The sequence below is a fragment of the Raphanus sativus genome, chromosome 7, assembly GCF_000801105.2.
Source record: "Raphanus sativus cultivar WK10039 chromosome 7, ASM80110v3, whole genome shotgun sequence".
Classification (NCBI taxonomy): domain Eukaryota; kingdom Viridiplantae; phylum Streptophyta; class Magnoliopsida; order Brassicales; family Brassicaceae; genus Raphanus; species Raphanus sativus.
The window spans coordinates 7,505,085-7,523,435 of NC_079517.1; the positions used below are offsets into that span (position 1 = coordinate 7,505,085).

At 33.0% G+C, this 18,351-nt stretch overlaps 3 protein-coding genes across 3 annotated transcripts; all 3 read left to right on the forward strand.

Annotated features, from left to right (window-relative positions):
- The first annotated feature begins 2,656 nt into the window (after positions 1 to 2,656).
- Positions 2,657 to 4,643, forward strand: LOC108816065 (transcription factor MYB122). The gene is made up of 3 exons (XM_018588635.2): positions 2,657 to 3,083; positions 3,216 to 3,345; positions 3,713 to 4,643. The coding sequence occupies exons 1-3, from the start codon at positions 2,951 to 2,953 to the stop codon at positions 4,431 to 4,433; spliced, it is 984 nt and encodes a 327-aa protein (XP_018444137.1). The 5' UTR covers positions 2,657 to 2,950; the 3' UTR covers positions 4,434 to 4,643.
- On the forward strand, positions 4,449 to 12,296 carry LOC130497997 (uncharacterized). The gene is made up of 2 exons (XM_056991318.1): positions 4,449 to 4,515; positions 11,998 to 12,296. Exons 1-2 carry the CDS (start codon positions 4,449 to 4,451, stop codon positions 12,294 to 12,296), a joined length of 366 nt encoding a protein of 121 aa, XP_056847298.1.
- Positions 12,297 to 17,070: 4,774 nt separating this feature from the next.
- Positions 17,071 to 18,324, forward strand: LOC108814391 (cytosolic sulfotransferase 18). The gene has a single exon (XM_018586952.2). The coding sequence runs from the start codon at positions 17,152 to 17,154 to the stop codon at positions 18,184 to 18,186; it is 1,035 nt and encodes a 344-aa protein (XP_018442454.1). The 5' UTR covers positions 17,071 to 17,151; the 3' UTR covers positions 18,187 to 18,324.
- The last annotated feature ends 27 nt before the right edge of the window (positions 18,325 to 18,351 follow it).

Here is an 18,351-nt window from a genome sequence, read left to right on the forward strand (position 1 = left end):
ATTTTATACTTCATTGTTACAAATCTCACGTTCAAAAACAAAGATGGATATTATATTATCCATATGTAAACACAGAAAAAAATAGTAGTCAGAAGCCATAATTTGTCTTTGATCGGTGAACAAGAACAAGAACATTCTTGAAATCTAGAAAACAAACTCATGAGGCTTCATCCCTTGTTCCACCAGACACAAGAAGTAAACCAGAAGGAAGCTGCTTCAAAAACACAACTCTCTTTCCCTTGCCCCGACCAGCAAGAATGATCAGCACTGTCCCTGGCGTGATGCTCGATCTGCAATACGGTAATAAGAATGATCATAATACAAACAGAACCGTACGGAGATGAAACTAACCACGAACGAAAGTAACGGATAAGCAAACCAGACATCGAGTAAAGTACCTGGAGCTTGGTGGGTTTTGTTTGGGTTGCGTCTGTTGGCGAGAGGCTTCTTCAAGTCTTCAGCAGGATAGAACTTCGGGGGCTTCTCCGACGGAGCATCAGCCTTGGACTTAGCGTCGTGTCGGGGAAAACGCTGCCGTTTCTGGCCTTGATAGCCCAGATTAATATGGGCCAGTTATGGGCTTTGTAGTTTTATTAGGCTTCAATATGTGGACTCTTCATTAAAGCAGAAGCCCAAACATTAAAACAATGGCCAACCGAGTAAGCGAGCCTACTTCTCGCGGTGGCGGTCAGTTGGAAGACACTCAAACTGTTTTGGGTCAAAGAGTTTGGTGGTTTTAGGCCATTGTGAACTCAGTCACATCACATGCATGATGCATCTATTAGAATAAGAATATTCCAATGATGCTCATCAAAAGAGACTCCTTAAGAAAACTTCATTCAACAAGTCTACTTAGCCTAGATACAAAATGTTGACAAATATTTCTTTAAGTAGAAAAGTTATATTGATTCAGTTACGTTATCATCGCCTAGTTATTGATTTAATTATATATATGGTGTCCAGGTCCGGTGTTTTAGGGGCCAAGTTGTAGGTTAGTAGTTTCTTTAATATTGTAACGACGTCGACTACATAAGCACGTTACCACTTTCCTCGAACTTTCAATATGTTGTATAACCAAGACCACCAACTAGTTTCGTGTCTTTTTAGTTACTTCTCAGAACTATTTTCTCGTCGTGTAATGTTCTTTAAACATTATTCTTTTGTTTAGTGCTTTTTAGTTACTTATGATCACTTATCAGAACTATTTTCTCGTCGTGTAATGGCTTTTAAACATTTTTCTTTTGTAGTGTTCAAAAAAAAAAAAAACATTTTTCTTTTGTTTCTTGTTTATTACTGTATGCTGTTTTTTTTTGAACACCACTGTATACTGTTTATAAATTCAATTCGGTCTGTCTTTTGAAAAGTCTCGCACTCCACCTTTTACTATTGATTTTATTGTAAATAACAACATTATGCACGTACTCTCTTGGCTTTTGTTGCTCTGCATATCTCGAGGTAAGTTTATTTTCTTGCAACTCGTGAGTCACGGAGTCGTGAGCCATGACTTTAGACAAACTTTAACTACATAACTAATGGATATTTTCTGAAGACATGAGAAAATTCAACCAAAAGACAAAATGATAGTCATAGTACTGGTACTATGCTTTCAACGTTCCGACTGTTTATTACATTTAACATATGGTTTGGTGTTCAAACCAATAATTTAGGTTTAGTTTGTTTAGTTTGGATTGGACTGGATCGGTTTGGTTAAATTCGAATTATACATCTTAACTTTAAATTAAATATATGTGTTTCTATCCACGTATTTCTGACTATTCTAATGTTGAATATATTAACTGAAAAAATCAAACGTTTTAAACAATGAATTTAGACATTCGGCCAAGGTATTAAAATCGAATTAGGAAAAAGATAAAACACCCAGTTAAACACCACGTCTTGATGTGGACGTAAAATATATAACAATGGTACGATTTTGTAGCAGCCACATGCGAAATAGCATCCGTCGATTATCTTATACTGAAAAACAATTCCTCAAACTTTTTTTTTGGACAACAAATCGATTCATAAATCTAAACGTAGTCAATACAATTCCTCAAACTACGTATTGAAAAAGCAAGTTTTTTTGGATATTAAATAAATGTGGTTAAACAAATAAATATTTTTTTTTAATAAGTGGTTAAACAAATAAACAATTCCTCAAGCTACGTATTTTTCTTCTAAAAAAAATAGAACTCCTCAAGCTAATGTAGACTTGGGAGTAGGACTTGTGACATAATGGTAGTTTTTTTTTTTTTTAATTTTATAATGGTAGATTTTTCGGATATTAGTTTTTTCATTGCTTGGATCGAGAACAATATATTATCCAAGTCAGTATGAATACTGTAGTTAAGTATTAGTAAAGGTGTAAAGGGTGCAACTCATTAAACAAACGATAAGATACACTCTCAAAATAAAAGAAACAAGAAATTGGCTAGCTAGGAAATCAAGAATACGTACAAAAACCTCCATCGCAATATTGTCGCACTGACAAAGTCTACATTATTTAATAAAAAGAATATTTTATAATCCATAAAAAGGTTGAAATCCACGTTTGCAAACAATTTAAAACGACGACGTCGGCTGCACAGTAGCCACCCACGCCTAAGATAAAAAGCTCACCTCTTCTCCATGAAATTTCTCACTTGCCTTAGCCAGCAGCCAAGTGAAAGCAAACAAAGCTATCTCTCTCTCTTCTCTCTATATTTTTCATCTCAAAATACGAAAAATATATAAGTTTCTATCAAGTTATATGTATATTAAAAAAAGGAAGTAAAGTCTCGAGTAAGAAGAATATGTCGATAAGACGTATCTATCCATGCCTTAATGTTCTCATCAAAAGATCAAGTCCTTTCTTCTTTTGATCAATCACAATTCACAAGATCACAATTCGAAATCTCTCTTTCCCCATCTCTGTTTCTCTATCTTCTATTATAACAATCAAGAATCAAGAATGGTGCGGACACCGTGTTGCAGAGCAGAAGGGTTGAAGAAAGGAGCATGGACTCAAGAAGAAGACCAAAAGCTTATTGCCTACGTTCAACATCACGGTGAAGGAGGCTGGCGAACCCTTCCCGATAAAGCTGGTATGTCTTGTTTTTTACTTTCTCAAAATCAAATTATTAATTCCGCCAATCTAGGATATATTCAGTCAGTTTTTCTTTGCATTATACTAGGGGATTAATATTTAGTGGTTTTCAATCATAACAACATTATAGGACTCAAAAGATGTGGCAAAAGCTGCAGATTGAGATGGGCTAATTACCTTAGACCTGACATTAAGCGTGGTGAGTTTAGCCAAAAGGAGGAAGATTCCATCATTAATCTCCATGCCATTCATGGCAACAAGTAAGTTTTTAACTTTAGAATATTACATTTGCTTAAGGACACTAAACTAGGCTAATTAAATTATTTCAGTACTGATTTGTATATGCTAAACTTATATTTATAAAATTGTTATATGGTTTGCGTATGATATCATATTATAATTTAATTTTTTTCAAATAAAAATATTTGCCAGATATAAACTTTAAAAGCAAATGCCAATACCAAACTCATTTTATTATTGTTAGAAGAAATTATTTTAAAATAAAAATAATTGAGCAGGATAATTTAGGTGCAAAAGTGGAACAAAATCAAAAATCAAAGCAACTACCCCATCATACAATGTGATGCCAATATGCCATGTAGTAATAAATAATGTTTTGATGATCAGATGGTCGGCTATAGCTCGTCGATTACCAGGAAGAACAGACAACGAGATCAAGAACCACTGGAACACTCACATCAAGAAACGTCTTATCAAGAAAGGCATCGATCCCTTGACCCACAAATCACCTGACCATCCCGAGACATTGCCGGATAAAAGCATAGGTCATCAGGAGGATGATGATCAGAAGTCAAACAATAATAAGTCCTTAGCGTCACCATCAGCTCGGTTCTTGAACAAAGTAGCAAGATTTGGTAAGAGAATAAACCACAGTGCTCTGTCTATTATTATTGGAAGTGGTGGCCCATTTACTAGTCACACTACTCCAACTACTAGTGCTTCTGAATGTGAGAAGTCAACGAGTTCTTCATCCACACCCAACTCTTCGAATCTCCAGATGATCCTCGATGCAACTACTACTCCAACTACTAGTACTTCTACGTTCTCTAACGATGCCTCGGCTCCGCTAATGTACGACAATATCTTTGATGACATTGACGATATGACGGGATTTTCATCAAGATTTTTGAATGATATTGTATCTCATGATGATGAAGACTTCTTGATGTTGGATGAGTCTTGTTCAGAGAATACTTTGTTCACGGAGGAACTAACAATGATTCTTCAGGAAGATACAACTGAGACGATGTTTAATGATAGCCACCTGAAGCTGATCAACGAAGTTGATGACTACTCCTTTGAAGGGATTGACAACTGGTTTGGATAAAGTTTATATAAAGAAATGGATATTAGTTTCCAGCGGGATCAGCAGTCTACAATTTATGACGATGATGATGAAAATATGGCAAGTATATCAATTAGAATTTGATTTTGCTGAGTTATTTTAATAGTTTGTGTGAGTTTCTGAATTATGATTTTTTTTGTAAGAAACTACAAATAAATAAAAAGGTTATGTTAACCACTAATTATCAAATAAACAAATGAACAAATAATTTACAGACACTATAAATTGTTGAGTTAATTTAACTTTCTGGGAGACATTCATAAATACTATTAGTTTTCTTGAGGTTTACGGTTTAGTATCAGGCCAGAGATTTTTATCCGAATCCGGATTTGATCAAATCCGATCCAAAAATTCAAATATCCGTAGGGATCGAATCCGGATACTAAAATATTAGATCCGTTAAAACTGAATCTGAATCCGAATATCTTGATTTTTTTAGTTTGGATATCCAGTCCGTAATTTTAATAAACAATTATTTCAAAATAGTAATATTTATATATAAAACTAGTTTTATTTATTATATCTTCATTTTATAATAGTATATATAAATTTATGTAAATTTTATAATATTATACATAGAAATAATTAAAAATTGTATACAATTTGTTTTTAAATTATTGTTTAATTATATATATATATATTAATGTTATTTTTATTTATTTTAAAGATCCAAATCTGGATCCGAATATCAACCGTAAATTACAATTTCAAAAGGATATTCGACACAAAATATTCAAAGTAATAAAATTATGGATCCATAAAATAAATATCTGAATATTTTAAATTCTCTGGATATTCGATATGTGCACGGCATATTTAGTATGCATATTGTTACATTTCATTATTGCTTTAATGACTAGTACTAGTAAGTGGAGTACCTAGCTAACTGCTACGGGAAGCAGGTGAGATTTGTGATAATTTATATATTATCTCCTTTCTGTTCCACTTATATATCCCTTTTATTCCAAATACATTATATTTTGGGTGGATGTGTAAGACTTGATGTATACACTCTTTTCTATAAAAGTAACAATAAAAATACAAAACAAAACTAATTCAGTCAAGTTTTAAAAATAAGTATAAAATATTATTAGTTATATAGTTTTCAATAAAACTAAAACTAATATAAAAATATAAAAATACTCTATTTTGAAACATCAATTTTTTTCCAAAATCATCTATTTTAGAACCGAGAAAATATTATTTTTCAACCAGTGTCCACTTAATTAGAACGTGTATATAAATATAATAATTAATTATATAATCGCACAATGACAAAATTTATATTATGTTCATATACATGTTTTAATTAAGTGGAGACTTGCAGCAAAATAATAAACTAAAACTAAGCTAAGTAACTAATTTAACACAATTTATTTTTTATTAGTTTAAATATTATTAGATATATTAATAATAATTTTTTTATTTAATAAATATACAAAAAATGTTTTAAGTTTGTGTAATAAAGTTTAAAACGACAATTAAACTAAAACAAAATGAATGTAAATTAGGAATATGCAGCCAGATCGCATTAAACGTAGACTCTTACCTGTCTAATTTATGTATAAACAATGCCATCTTAAATTATCTATGGATCTTGTTTAAAAAACTATTAATTATATATTTAATGATGTAATAAAATAATTTTAAAAATTATAACTATATATATGACGTCTCTTTTAGAATTATAAGCTCTAAATTTAGTAATATGTCTAAATTTTAAAGTTTTGGATCATACTTTATATATTTAGTTTTCGAAAAATATTTATGTTTTTATTTTAGATACAGGCCATGACCGTTCTACTTGTTATGCTATTAGATGGCGATGTGTATAAGTACGGACGGAATTTCCGTGTCCATCCATAACGGGATTCAGCAACTAATAGCCATATCCTGTCCACAACAGACGCAACATGCCGGAAGAATATTGACCCCTCGACAGTTTAGGTCAATCCATGTCTGACGATATGATAACCTGATAAATACGTCCGACTAATGTTAACATATGAAGACTAGTTACAAAAAAAAAAAAAAATGTTAACATATGAAGACATGTACCTTTCGTACAATAAGAGATTCCGACTTTTAAAAAGAAAGCTATTTAAAGCAATGTTATTAAAAAAAATACATTGGTGCAAATTCTATATCAAGATTTTTATTTCAAATAGAAAAATATATTAGAAATGGTATAACAATATTGTGATATGGGTCAAGTTTACTCAAAAAGTTGCATCACACATTCATTCATACCCATTATGTCCAGCAGATACTGAACTTGATTAAAAATCCTCTCACTCAAAACAATTCCCTCCAAATTTGTTATAATTGCATAGCATTTTTTGCCAGCAATTTCATAGCATTTAGCTTTAAAAACTTAAAAGTAATAAATATGTATATTCATGAGTATGTCTATGTTGTTAATTAAGAAAAACATCCCCACTCGAAAAAAAAAAAAACTGTTTTCAACTGTTAAGAAAAAACTGTTTTCAACATGTATAGGCGTGACCTTTTCAACATCTAAAGGGTGGTAAAGATTCCAAACTATAATTATAAGAAGGCATTTGTTTAAACCAAAAGTACGAAAGCAAAGATAATCCAACCCCACCAACCACGTGACTCCATGAATGCTATCTAATTAGTAATTTCTAGTTACTACGAATATTCAAAATATTATTTCTAACCATGAACACAAAATACTCATACGCTTAATTTTTTGCTGAAACGTTGTAACATCCCTTGGATCTACAGTACCAAAAATTACAAACGACAAATGTACATGCAACTTGACCCAAAAAGAAAGAAGAAAAGTACATGGAATATGCTAAGGAAGATTTTAAAAGTTTTTTTTTACATCAGGAAAAGTTACCATAAGTCCATTGGAATTTTGTGTTAAATATGAATTATAGTGATTAGTTTAATTACTCCAAGTACAATTGTTTCTATTAAAAGAACTTTAAACACTTTAGTGTTTCTAAAGAACTTTAAGTACGATAGATAGTTATATCCGTTTTCGCCTTTGACTACAATCTAAGTAGGGATCGATGTTTTATTTGTTAATTTTGATTTGATTCGCTATTTATTTTAATTGATCTAAAAATCTGGATATCCGTAAATTTTCGAATCAAATCAAATACTAAAAGTTCCAGAGCCGGATATCCGATCTGCTGTGACTTTTATAAAAATATATGTATATGTAGAATTAAATATATAAGTTTAAATGTATAATTTATATAGCTATATTTTAATTTTATATTTAATTCTACATATTCATATATTTTTAATTCTACATATACATATATTTTTAAGTCTTAGAATTCTATATTTAATTCTACATATAGCTATATTTAATTCTACATATACATATATTTTTAAGTCTTAGAATTCTATATTTAATTCTACATATAGCTATATTTTTAGTTCTATATATACATATATTTTTATAAAAGTCGGAGCAGGTCGGATATTCGACTCTGGTACTTTTAGTATTTGTGATTTGATTCGAAGACTTAAGGATATCCAGATTTTTAGATCAATCGAAACAAATAGAGAATCAAATCAAAATTAACAAATAAAACATCGATCCCTATTTAGGTTGTAGTTAAAAATGAAATTTTTTTACCTTCCAAGACACTTTGTGACATTGTTATTACACTCAAAGCCACATTGCACTTGTGGAATACATTATTAGAAATAAAAGACATTAATGTTCTTTATTTAAAAACAGAACCAGTTTCTCTTCTTTCTCTTATCTAAGTTCATATGTCTCAACTCAATCCTAAAGCTAAATTCAGATATATCCTTACGGACTCTGCCTCAAATGTGGTCAATGCACAAAAAAGCATCTGTGTAAGTTTAGAAAAAATCTATTTAAAAAATTGTTAAAATATTTTATATGAACTCGTCCACAAAAAAAGAAAGATGAACAAGTTCAGTGTGGATGAATTCATTATGAGCCTAAGCTATGTATTTTCTCTTTTTCTCTGACCATTTCTAATAGTTTTTCTTATTTTTACAATGAAATAATTTAAATACATTTTAATTTTTACTCCAATAGTTTTACTCGTTATATAGAAATATGCTTTGAAATGTTTATAGAAGCTAAATTTTTTAAAAGTCTGTGATATTTCACATTTATCCTTTTAAATATTTCTATTATTATTTTAAAAAATAAACTATTTTAAGTGGCTACCGCTACCCTGTTATAAATATCAAATCGGACAATGAGTTGCAGACCAATAACGAATAGGGTCAATTTGTTTAATAATCATAACAGCACCATATATGAAGAATATAGCCATGCATGAAAAGTTGTGTCAATTTGATATAAAATTAGACAACGCTCTCCTTCCCCGCGCGTGAGAAATAATTAAAACAACGCTCAATATTATACTATACTATATTTGTCCAATATATAGTACATAACAATTATTTTATAACAACAACCATTATGAAGAGGATGAAAAGAATAAAAATGATAAAAAGATGAAGGATTTGTAGAGAGTACACTATACCCTAAAACCAAACTATATACCCTAAACTCAAATCCAAAACCCAAACCATATACACTAAACCCTAAACCTAAACCATATATCCTAAATCCAAACCTTAAATCCAAACCATATACCCAAACACTAAACTCTAAACTCAAACCACATACCCTAAACCCAAATCTTAAACCCTAAACCCAAATCATATATCCTAAACCCAAATCCTAAACCATAAACCATAAATCCAAATTCTGAACTCTAAACTCAAACCATATACCTTAAACCAAAACTCTAAACCCAAACCATATACCATAAACCCAAACCCTAATCATAAACCCTAAACCCTTAACCCAAACCTTTATCCATTTCGTGACTATGCTATACATATTATGGTATGGAATACTCGACACATCCATAAACTTTGTATATATGAAATTTTCTAAAAAAAAATTTTATGAGAGAGAGAGATGATGAATGGCCACAATGTACTGGAGAACAAAACAATGTAACTGATCAATTAGTGAGCAAGAAGAATCAGGAGGCAGAGAAAGAAATATAAATTACAAAAGAAAAGAAAAAGAAATTTATCAGACTATACTGTAATTTAAAATAGTATGAATTCAAAATTGCGATTATGAAATATTATATAAAATTTATAAAATATATGTTTGTTTTGAAATTTTCAAAACATATTATATATAGAAAAAAAACTTATGTTTACTATATAAACAACAAAATTGTACAATTGTTTTTACAGATATTGAAAGCAATTAAAAATTGAAAGGAAAATCATATTTATAAAAAAAAGAAAAAAAAACTCTTCCAAGGACAATATGGCAAATATTACATAAATATCATAGCCTTTGCTTTGTTATGTACATATGCTTTATCTAAATCCTACAATATATATGTGATCAAATTTCCCTTAAAAAATTAAGACATTCACATTGGTTTAATTTGTCGCTAATTTTACATTTTAAATACTGAAATTTATTATTAAGAGATTCAGTTGAGTTTATTTCCAATGCTGGTGGCTTTTAACGTATAGTACTAATCTATGATGATAGCACGTGTTTCTGAATTTTGACTCTTGACTATTCAATATCCATGACGTAAATTCCTACTTAAGATGTGTGTAAATGGACACAAGATCTGCATAATTATTTATTTCACAAATAACTTTCAACATTGGCTCCTTTCTACTTGGCATTTGCCTTGAACGTGATCACGTTACTACAGTAACGTTTTTTTGTATGATTCCTGGTATCATTTTTCTCCCGCATTTCATTACAGTTATGAAAACAAAAATTTCCACTCAATTAAGTGTATGCATAGTAAAAATGTTGAAACATGAATTTTTTTTTCTTTTGTTTGATATGTTTTATTGGCTACCCAGCTACTATAGCCCCAGCTACTATAGCGAATAGCGAATAGCGAAAAAAATTCTATGGATATATATTAAACTACATGAGTTTCACATCGAAAATCAATTGGTGATTAGTGAAGTGGTTCATTTATTTTATATATTACTAAAATAACTTTCAATATTTGATGTGAGATTTTTGTCCCTAATACATTTCTTTGAGATGATGGCTCTTTAAACGTCAATCTCGGAATGCTTGGACAAAAATCGATGGACTAACTCTGAACTGAATCGATGATGGATCGGATTAGATTGTTTGGATCTGACTCTGATACCTTATAAAAGATAGACCTAACTCATATCCAAAAACTAGCTTAAGAATGGAGAATTTGTCCATACACTTATATATTGTCCGAAAATCACCAATCCAAGCTATGTGGGACATCTAATAATATCACACTCTATAATCCAAATTTGTTACGTCTTTCAACTAATGTTAGAGGATAGTAAAACCATTTGTTAGTAGACTACTATATGAACTACATGAATCGAATCTTAAGATCAGACTAGGTAAATGATGGCAATTTTATCCTCTATAAAATTGAACCTAAAATAAACGAGTATATATTATGTCTAATTATTTTACCACTTTTACCACTGGACTATCACTACTTACTTGTATAAACGTGATGCTTTTTAGAAAGTGAAATCACCATCTAACGTTCTATGCTACTCCGAGCCTTCCTCGACAAAAGTGAATCTATTTCCTCTTTTTTTTTCTTGTTAATCGCCCATGATTACCATTTACAAACGAATTGTCTACAAAAAACTACGAGAGTTGGTAAAGTGGAGGTTATTTTTCGGATTTCAAACAAATATGGCCACGCCATGTTGTAGAGTGTTTTCATTATTTTTATATTTAGAGATTTTTTTTTTATTTGCAAGCATGGATTAGACCTGGACCTTAGTTCCACAGTTGGCCAGGGACCAACATTTGTTAATATCTTATGGTGGTTAAACAATGAACGTAACATATCCAGTCCTCAGGCTTAAACTTAGCTCATCATATCCGGTGGTTTTCTGGAGCTCTGTGCACAATTTAATTAGGAGAGCACTGCAATCCCATTGGATACGGAGCTTAACTCGAGGTGCCCCATACCCTTCAATAAAATGCTCCAATCTCCTCTTATTATAATTTTATTATTTTTTAAATGAAAAAAGTGGTTAATTACGAACTACCCCTCTTATAATTTTGATATTTACTCAACCCAACCTAAAGATCCGATCCATCCTAAGCTAACCCAAAAACCCGACCCACCCTAAACCTAAACGATGTCGTTTTCCTAGATTTCTAATCTCCTCCATTTAACTTCTCTCATTTTTCCCATTCTTGATCTAACTCCTCGTCCCCTCCGTATCTCCTCTCTCTCTCGCGAAACCCTAAAACGAGAATCTTGGATCGAATCGGAGTCCGATCGAATCCGTTTCTATCTAAACGGAGAATCTATCAAACTCTCCCTTTCATTTCTCGTGTCTCACTCCGTCTCAATTCCCTCTCTCTTTGCGATTTAAAACCCGGAGCAAAGTCGAGAGCTAACTTCTATTGAGAATAAGCTAAGTGAAGAGAAGAATCATGGTGAAGACATAGATTTTCGACAGTGGGATCATGGGAATTATGGGGATTATGGCACAACAGCGAAGGATAAGGGAGACAAGGAAGAAGCTGGGAAAAGCGGTGAGGGTGAAGAGGAAGCTGAGAAAAGCGAGGGTAAGGGTAATAAAGACAAGGAAAACAGTGAGGCTGATGAGGAAAACGGTAGTGAGCAAGAGCGAGTGTTGAACCGAATGAAGGATGATGAACTGTGGAGGAGTTTGATGGAGGATCGAGAAGAGGTTGGAGGAAAAGTGATGGAGGATCGAGAAGAGGTTGGAGGAAAAGTGATGGAGGATCAAGAAGAGGCTGAAACCAGTGAGGAAGTAATTGAGAACAGTTAAGAAGAGCCTATGGTTGAGGCAGAGATCAGTGAGCCTCGGGTTGTGGCAGAGATCAGTGAGGCTCGGGTTGCAGCAGAGATCAATGAGGCTCGGGTTGCAGCAGAGATCAGTGAGGCTCGGGTTGCGGCAGAGATCAGTGAGGCTCGGGTTGAGTCTCCGTCTCCGATCAAAGAGCCTCATTTTGAGTCTCCGATCAAAGAGCCTCATTTTGAGTTTCCGATCAAAGAGCCTCGGGTTGAGGCACATCAAACTCCAACAACACCTTCTGGTGGTAGGACTAAGGCAATGGCTGCGAGGAGAGTAGTCAATTCTCTAATAACCACTTGGGCAGCAGTGATGGAAGCCCGAAAAGCTGTGGAAGCAGAAGAAGCTGAGAAAGTTGTGGAAGAAGAGACTGAAGAAGCTGAGAAGGCTTCTGAGAAGGTTGTTGAAGAACAGACTGGAGAAGTTGTTGAGGAACAGACAGGAGAAGTTGAGGAACAGATAGGAGAAATTGAGGAATATACCGAGGAAGAAAAGCAAAGGTGGGTCATGGTCGCTTGCAATGCCTATGAAGATGGTACCAATGAGGAGAGGACGGATGGGAATAAGGAAGCTAGGAGGCCTGGGATCAGACATAGATGCAAGGAGAAGACAATGGCGTATGGAAAACCGACACCTAAGAGGGGCAGACCAAAGAAGAGTGATTGCACACCACATGCATCTAAGAGAAGGGGGAAGAGAAAGACTGAACCATCAAAGTGGGTGCAGACTCCTTTCACGGCAAGGAAAAAGCCTAAAACAAAGGCTTAGGCTTAAGAGAAGGCTTATGCATTTAGGATGTTAATTTAAGTATTTTGAATGTTGGTATGTTTAAAACTTGTAATGCTTTTGGATGTTTAAAACTTGTAATGCTTTTGGATGTTTAAAACTTGTAATGCTTTTGATTGTTGGTATGTTACAAAAGACAGGTTTGGATGTTTAAATTTACAGGTGTTACTATGCCCAAAAATGAGTAAGTTGGATAACTGGATTTACTGGGTTAACTGCGAACAATGGAAAACACATGTAAAATGCCAAAATATATATAATATTTAAAAAATAAACACATGTAAAATGCCAAAATATATATAATATTTAAAAAAATAAACACATGCTAAACGTGCAGCCGCCATATAAATATTTAGTATTATATTTAACACTTAGTAATACATGGTAATCTTCAAGGTGTTAGTAATACTGCTATCCACATAGTAATATTTTGGCAATTTTTACATTTTTCTAGTTAAACAATCACTAAATGGAATGTTTCGTAGTAAAACCATTGCTTTTATACCATAGGTATCGTAAACAAAGACATTTATATAAAAACTTTACCAGAAATACGTATTTTGTTTCATGCTGCTTACTATACTTGAACCATTCACACACTACCATTGAAAGTTAAAGAAGTTTTTTTGGGAAACTGAAAACAAGCTTTTCTTTAACTATTGAAAACAAGCATAAAAATAGTCTAAATCTACGTAGTTATTATATACATAGTTTACGCATTGAAAATAACCACCAAAATTGTCTAATTTTACATCATAAACTATAATACATATAATGGTTTAAATAACAAATAATAATACCAGTAAATCTTAGTAATTCAAATAACGCATAATAATACCAGTAGTTCGTAGTAGTTCAAATAACACATAATAATACCAGTAATTTCTAGTAGTTCAAATTGGTGGTGTCAACATTGTACCTATCTCCTTCAAAGTAACATCGAGCTCATTTCTTCTCTTCAACACTCTTGTCAAGATAGACCGCTGCGCTTGGATACTTCCTGCGAAAAGCATCATAAAGATACTTGAACTCAGCTACTGTATAAGCGTATGCGCATTCTCTAAACTTGAACGCACAAGAATCTTTGTTGTTATGGACGTGGCTTTTAACATTCTGAGACAAATGCCATATACAATACCCATGTTCGGCCTCAGGAAATACTAGACGCACTGCCTTGATCAAGCTTCTGTTTCTATCTGAAAGAAATACCAATCCGGGGACATCAGTTATCGATTACGTGGCTTTTGTATGTTTATTTTCTAAAAAACATTTGGTTGGAAGGTGAATTGAACCCTGGTTAGAACAGTAGCTCATCAACGACTCAACCACTATGCCAAGTTCGTTTCTTTTGTTTTTTAACAACCATTTTTTATTTAGATTTAATAAACACGATTCATTAAAGGTTAATACCTCTTCCCTGTTTCCCTGTAATAGAGGAGTTGTTTATAAAGGAGCTTTGATTTAGATTTATGTACCACCACAGCTCATGTATAAATTTTACAAAACAAATCGATGCAAGTGGCTGGAGTCTTAAGGCCATGGATTTTATAAAACAAGACAACAAGAAAAAAATCTTATATCAGGACATTTTTTGAAGAGAAAACCCCAATTCTGCTGAATCCAATCAAAGATAGACAATATCTCAGTTCAATATTCAATAGGAGAAACTTTTTTTAGACCATGACTAACGCCCCATACAAGAGCCACAAATTCGAGAGTGAACTTGTTTATTTCGTTTGGAAAGACAGAGATCTAAGAAGATGAAGATGACCAAGCGTGTGAATTTCATCTTCTCCATCACCATCTCCCGGGACCCATTTTATTTCAGCCTCATCCTTCATATAATATCCTCCATAATCAAAACATATAATTGTGCAATGCGGATTCTGCATTTTTCTGAAATAAAATAGAAGTATAATTATTAAGAAGCTTAAAATTGATTCTGACACCATATTATCTTATTTTACTAATACTAATTCATTTCAGTACTATACATAGTAATACGAGTAATACTAGTCGAACTTGTCAACATAGTAATCCCAGTAATACCAGTAAAACTATTTTGTCTTAGTAAACTTAGTTATCTTAGTAGTACCCAGAATCTATTCTTCAGCTAACTAATCATCTTTTAAGAACGAAATTGTTAGGATGTTACATTACCCATAATGTGTAATTCATCCTAATGAAATTACACACAAAAAAACATCAAAACGGACATAAAATATACCCAAAATCCATAGACCTAGTTTTCAAAAATCGTTTTTAATCTCACAAATTTTCATCGGATCTTCTTGTTTTTACACTAGACAAGATATACAGTTGATATTTTAGCAAAAATTTCATCAAAAACGGATATAAAATATACCTGAAATCCATAAAAATCGTTTTAAAAATCGTTTTAAAACTCTCAAATTTTCATCAAATCTTACAGTGTTAACGTTACCCATCATATACACGTTATTTAAATGTAAATTTCACAAAAAAAATCATGGAAAACGAACCTGAATTATTTGTTTTGGAGCTTCAAAATCGTCAATGGAGGAAAAGAGAATACGATGAAGAAGGGGAAAAGGAAGGAGACATGTGGGGCACAAAAAATCTGATTGGTTAAAGTTTCTTTGTGGACCATGTAAGTGGTTGAAATATGGTTGGTATTTAATTGGAGAATAAAGGGGATGAAAAGAAGAGTGAGATCACGAGATGTGTAGAAAGGAAGGAAGGAGAGTAAGGTAATTGCAATGAAAAAGAAGGGATAAAAGGGTTAGTATGAATAGGGAAGGGATAGTGTGAATATTTTTGAGAGGGTATAGGGTATATCGAGTTAATCTCCATTGGATACAGATGGGTTTGTATACATGGTGGCTTAATCTGTCAGTGTCAAACATATGTTAATAGGCTCTGGATTGCGATTCATCCATCTCTTCACATCTGAAACCATAATAGTGTTATGGCGTTCTCCCAAATGTCATTAGATTCTACAATGTTTTTTATATTATAAAAATTTATAGGCTTGATCGTATGGCACTGATAGAGTAAATATTTATCCTGAAATTAAAGTTTACTCCAAATTCAGTTACAAATCTACCAATCAACAAACACAAGTTTTTCACTATTTCAACCATTTGCTGTACAAAAAAAGAGAAATATATACATTCTTAATTTTACTTCAAGATTTACTAGAGAAATGTATTATACTCCCTTTCCTCTTACCATCTATCTTTACTTTTGGCTTACTTCAATTTTTTTTCATTTACTTCATTTTCCTGTCATTTTTACCAATCGCTCATCAAAAACTTATATTTGTTCCGTTTAGATAAGTTTTTAATTTGTTATATTTAGGATTCAGGATCATCACCTCACTTGTTAATTACTGTTAAAGACTTGTACAAAATAATTGTATGAAAAAAATATTGTATGAAATATATCTTCATATAGTTTAACATACCTTTAAAAATTGAATTCTAAAACAAATTTGAAGTGATACATGATTGTCATTTGCTAACTTAACAAATTAGCCATCAATTTCTCTCTGCATGCTGGACTCAAACAGAGAACATGTACGTTATTTTTGAGCTATTATGATTCTGTAAACAACCATGAAACAACAATGGATTATTGTTTCTATGAACTCAGTCATCTCACAAAGTCATATCAAAAATCTAAATCGTGTTGAGTATATGTATTATATATTGGGTACGGATGAACAAAAATACCTGCAACTTGTAAGTTGGGCCTATATTTGCAAATTACAAATGTTATTAGTCCATTAATCCTAATAGATGACAAAATCAATAAAACTTGTAATAAGTTGTACTATCTTGTAACCCTGTTTCCCTAGTTTTGCGTGTCAAGCCTTATAGAGAATGCTACATATTTTAGGCATGTGCCACCACACCAACAACCTACGAATCACAAACTAACACGTGGGTAAAATTGCTTCATTACTTAAAGTTAAAACCAAATCTGATCTTTGTCAGAACACAGACCATCACTCATCACACGAGTAAGTACTCAAAATCATACAGCTCCTCTGCTTCTGTCTCCAATGGAATCAGAACCCCTAACCGACACGACCGTACCGAACCAAGTCGAGGCCAAAACAGAGTCATCAGAATTCGAGAAGAATCAAGAACGGTACCAAGCACTAATCTCCACGTTCACACACGAGAAAGGCTGGAGACCAAAAGAGCCCTTCATCGAGTACGGTGGTCACTGGTGGATACAACCTCTCCTCGAAGGCTGCCTTCACGCGCAAGAGTTCTTCCAAGCGCGACCCAACGACGTCTTCGTCTGCAGCTACCCGAAGACAGGCACCACTTGGCTCAAAGCCTTGACATTCGCCATAGCCAATAGATCCCGCTTCGACGATACCTCGAACCCTCTCCTCAGACGTAACCCTCACGAGTTCGTTCCTTACATCGAGATCGACTTCCCTTTCTTCCCTCAAGTCGATGTCCTAAAAGACAAAGGGAACACTCTGTTTTCAACTCACATCCCTTACGAGTCGTTACCAGACTCGGTTGTGAAGTCACGTTGTAAGTTGGTTTATATCTGGAGAGATCCAAAGGACACTTTCATCTCCTTGTGGACTTTCTTACACAAAGAGAGGTCAGAGCTAGGTCCTGTAAACAACCTCGAGGAGTCTTTTGATATGTTCTGCCGAGGTTTGTCTGGTTACGGTCCTTATCTTGATCATGTCTTGGGGTACTGGAAAGCTTACCACGAGAATCCGGATAAGATTCTGTTTCTGAAGTACGAGTTTATGAGAGGTGATCCTTTGCTGTATGTGAAGAAGCTAGCTGAGTTTATGGGGTATGGGTTCACGGAAGAGGAAGAGGAGAAGGGTGTTGCTGAGAAAGTGGTGGATCTTTGCAGCTTCGAGACGTTGAAGAATCTTGAAGCTAACAAAGGAGAGAAAGAGAGGGAAGACCGTGCTGCTGTTTATGCGAATAGCGCTTATTTTAGGAAAGGTAAGGTTGGAGATTGGTCTAATTATCTGACTCCAGAGATGGCTGCTCGTATTGATGGGATCATGGCAGAGAAGTTTAAGGATACAGGTTTGCTTGAACATGGTCAATGACCGGTTCTTGATCTTTATATACTTATTTGCGGCAGAAGTTTGCTCCTTTTGTCAGTTTGATTATCTTATGTAATAACAAGTTTATATATTGGAACAAAATAATAATAATAATAATTCTTGATTCTGTTTTTATACAAATGGTGTTGTTCCTATAGAAAGAAATGG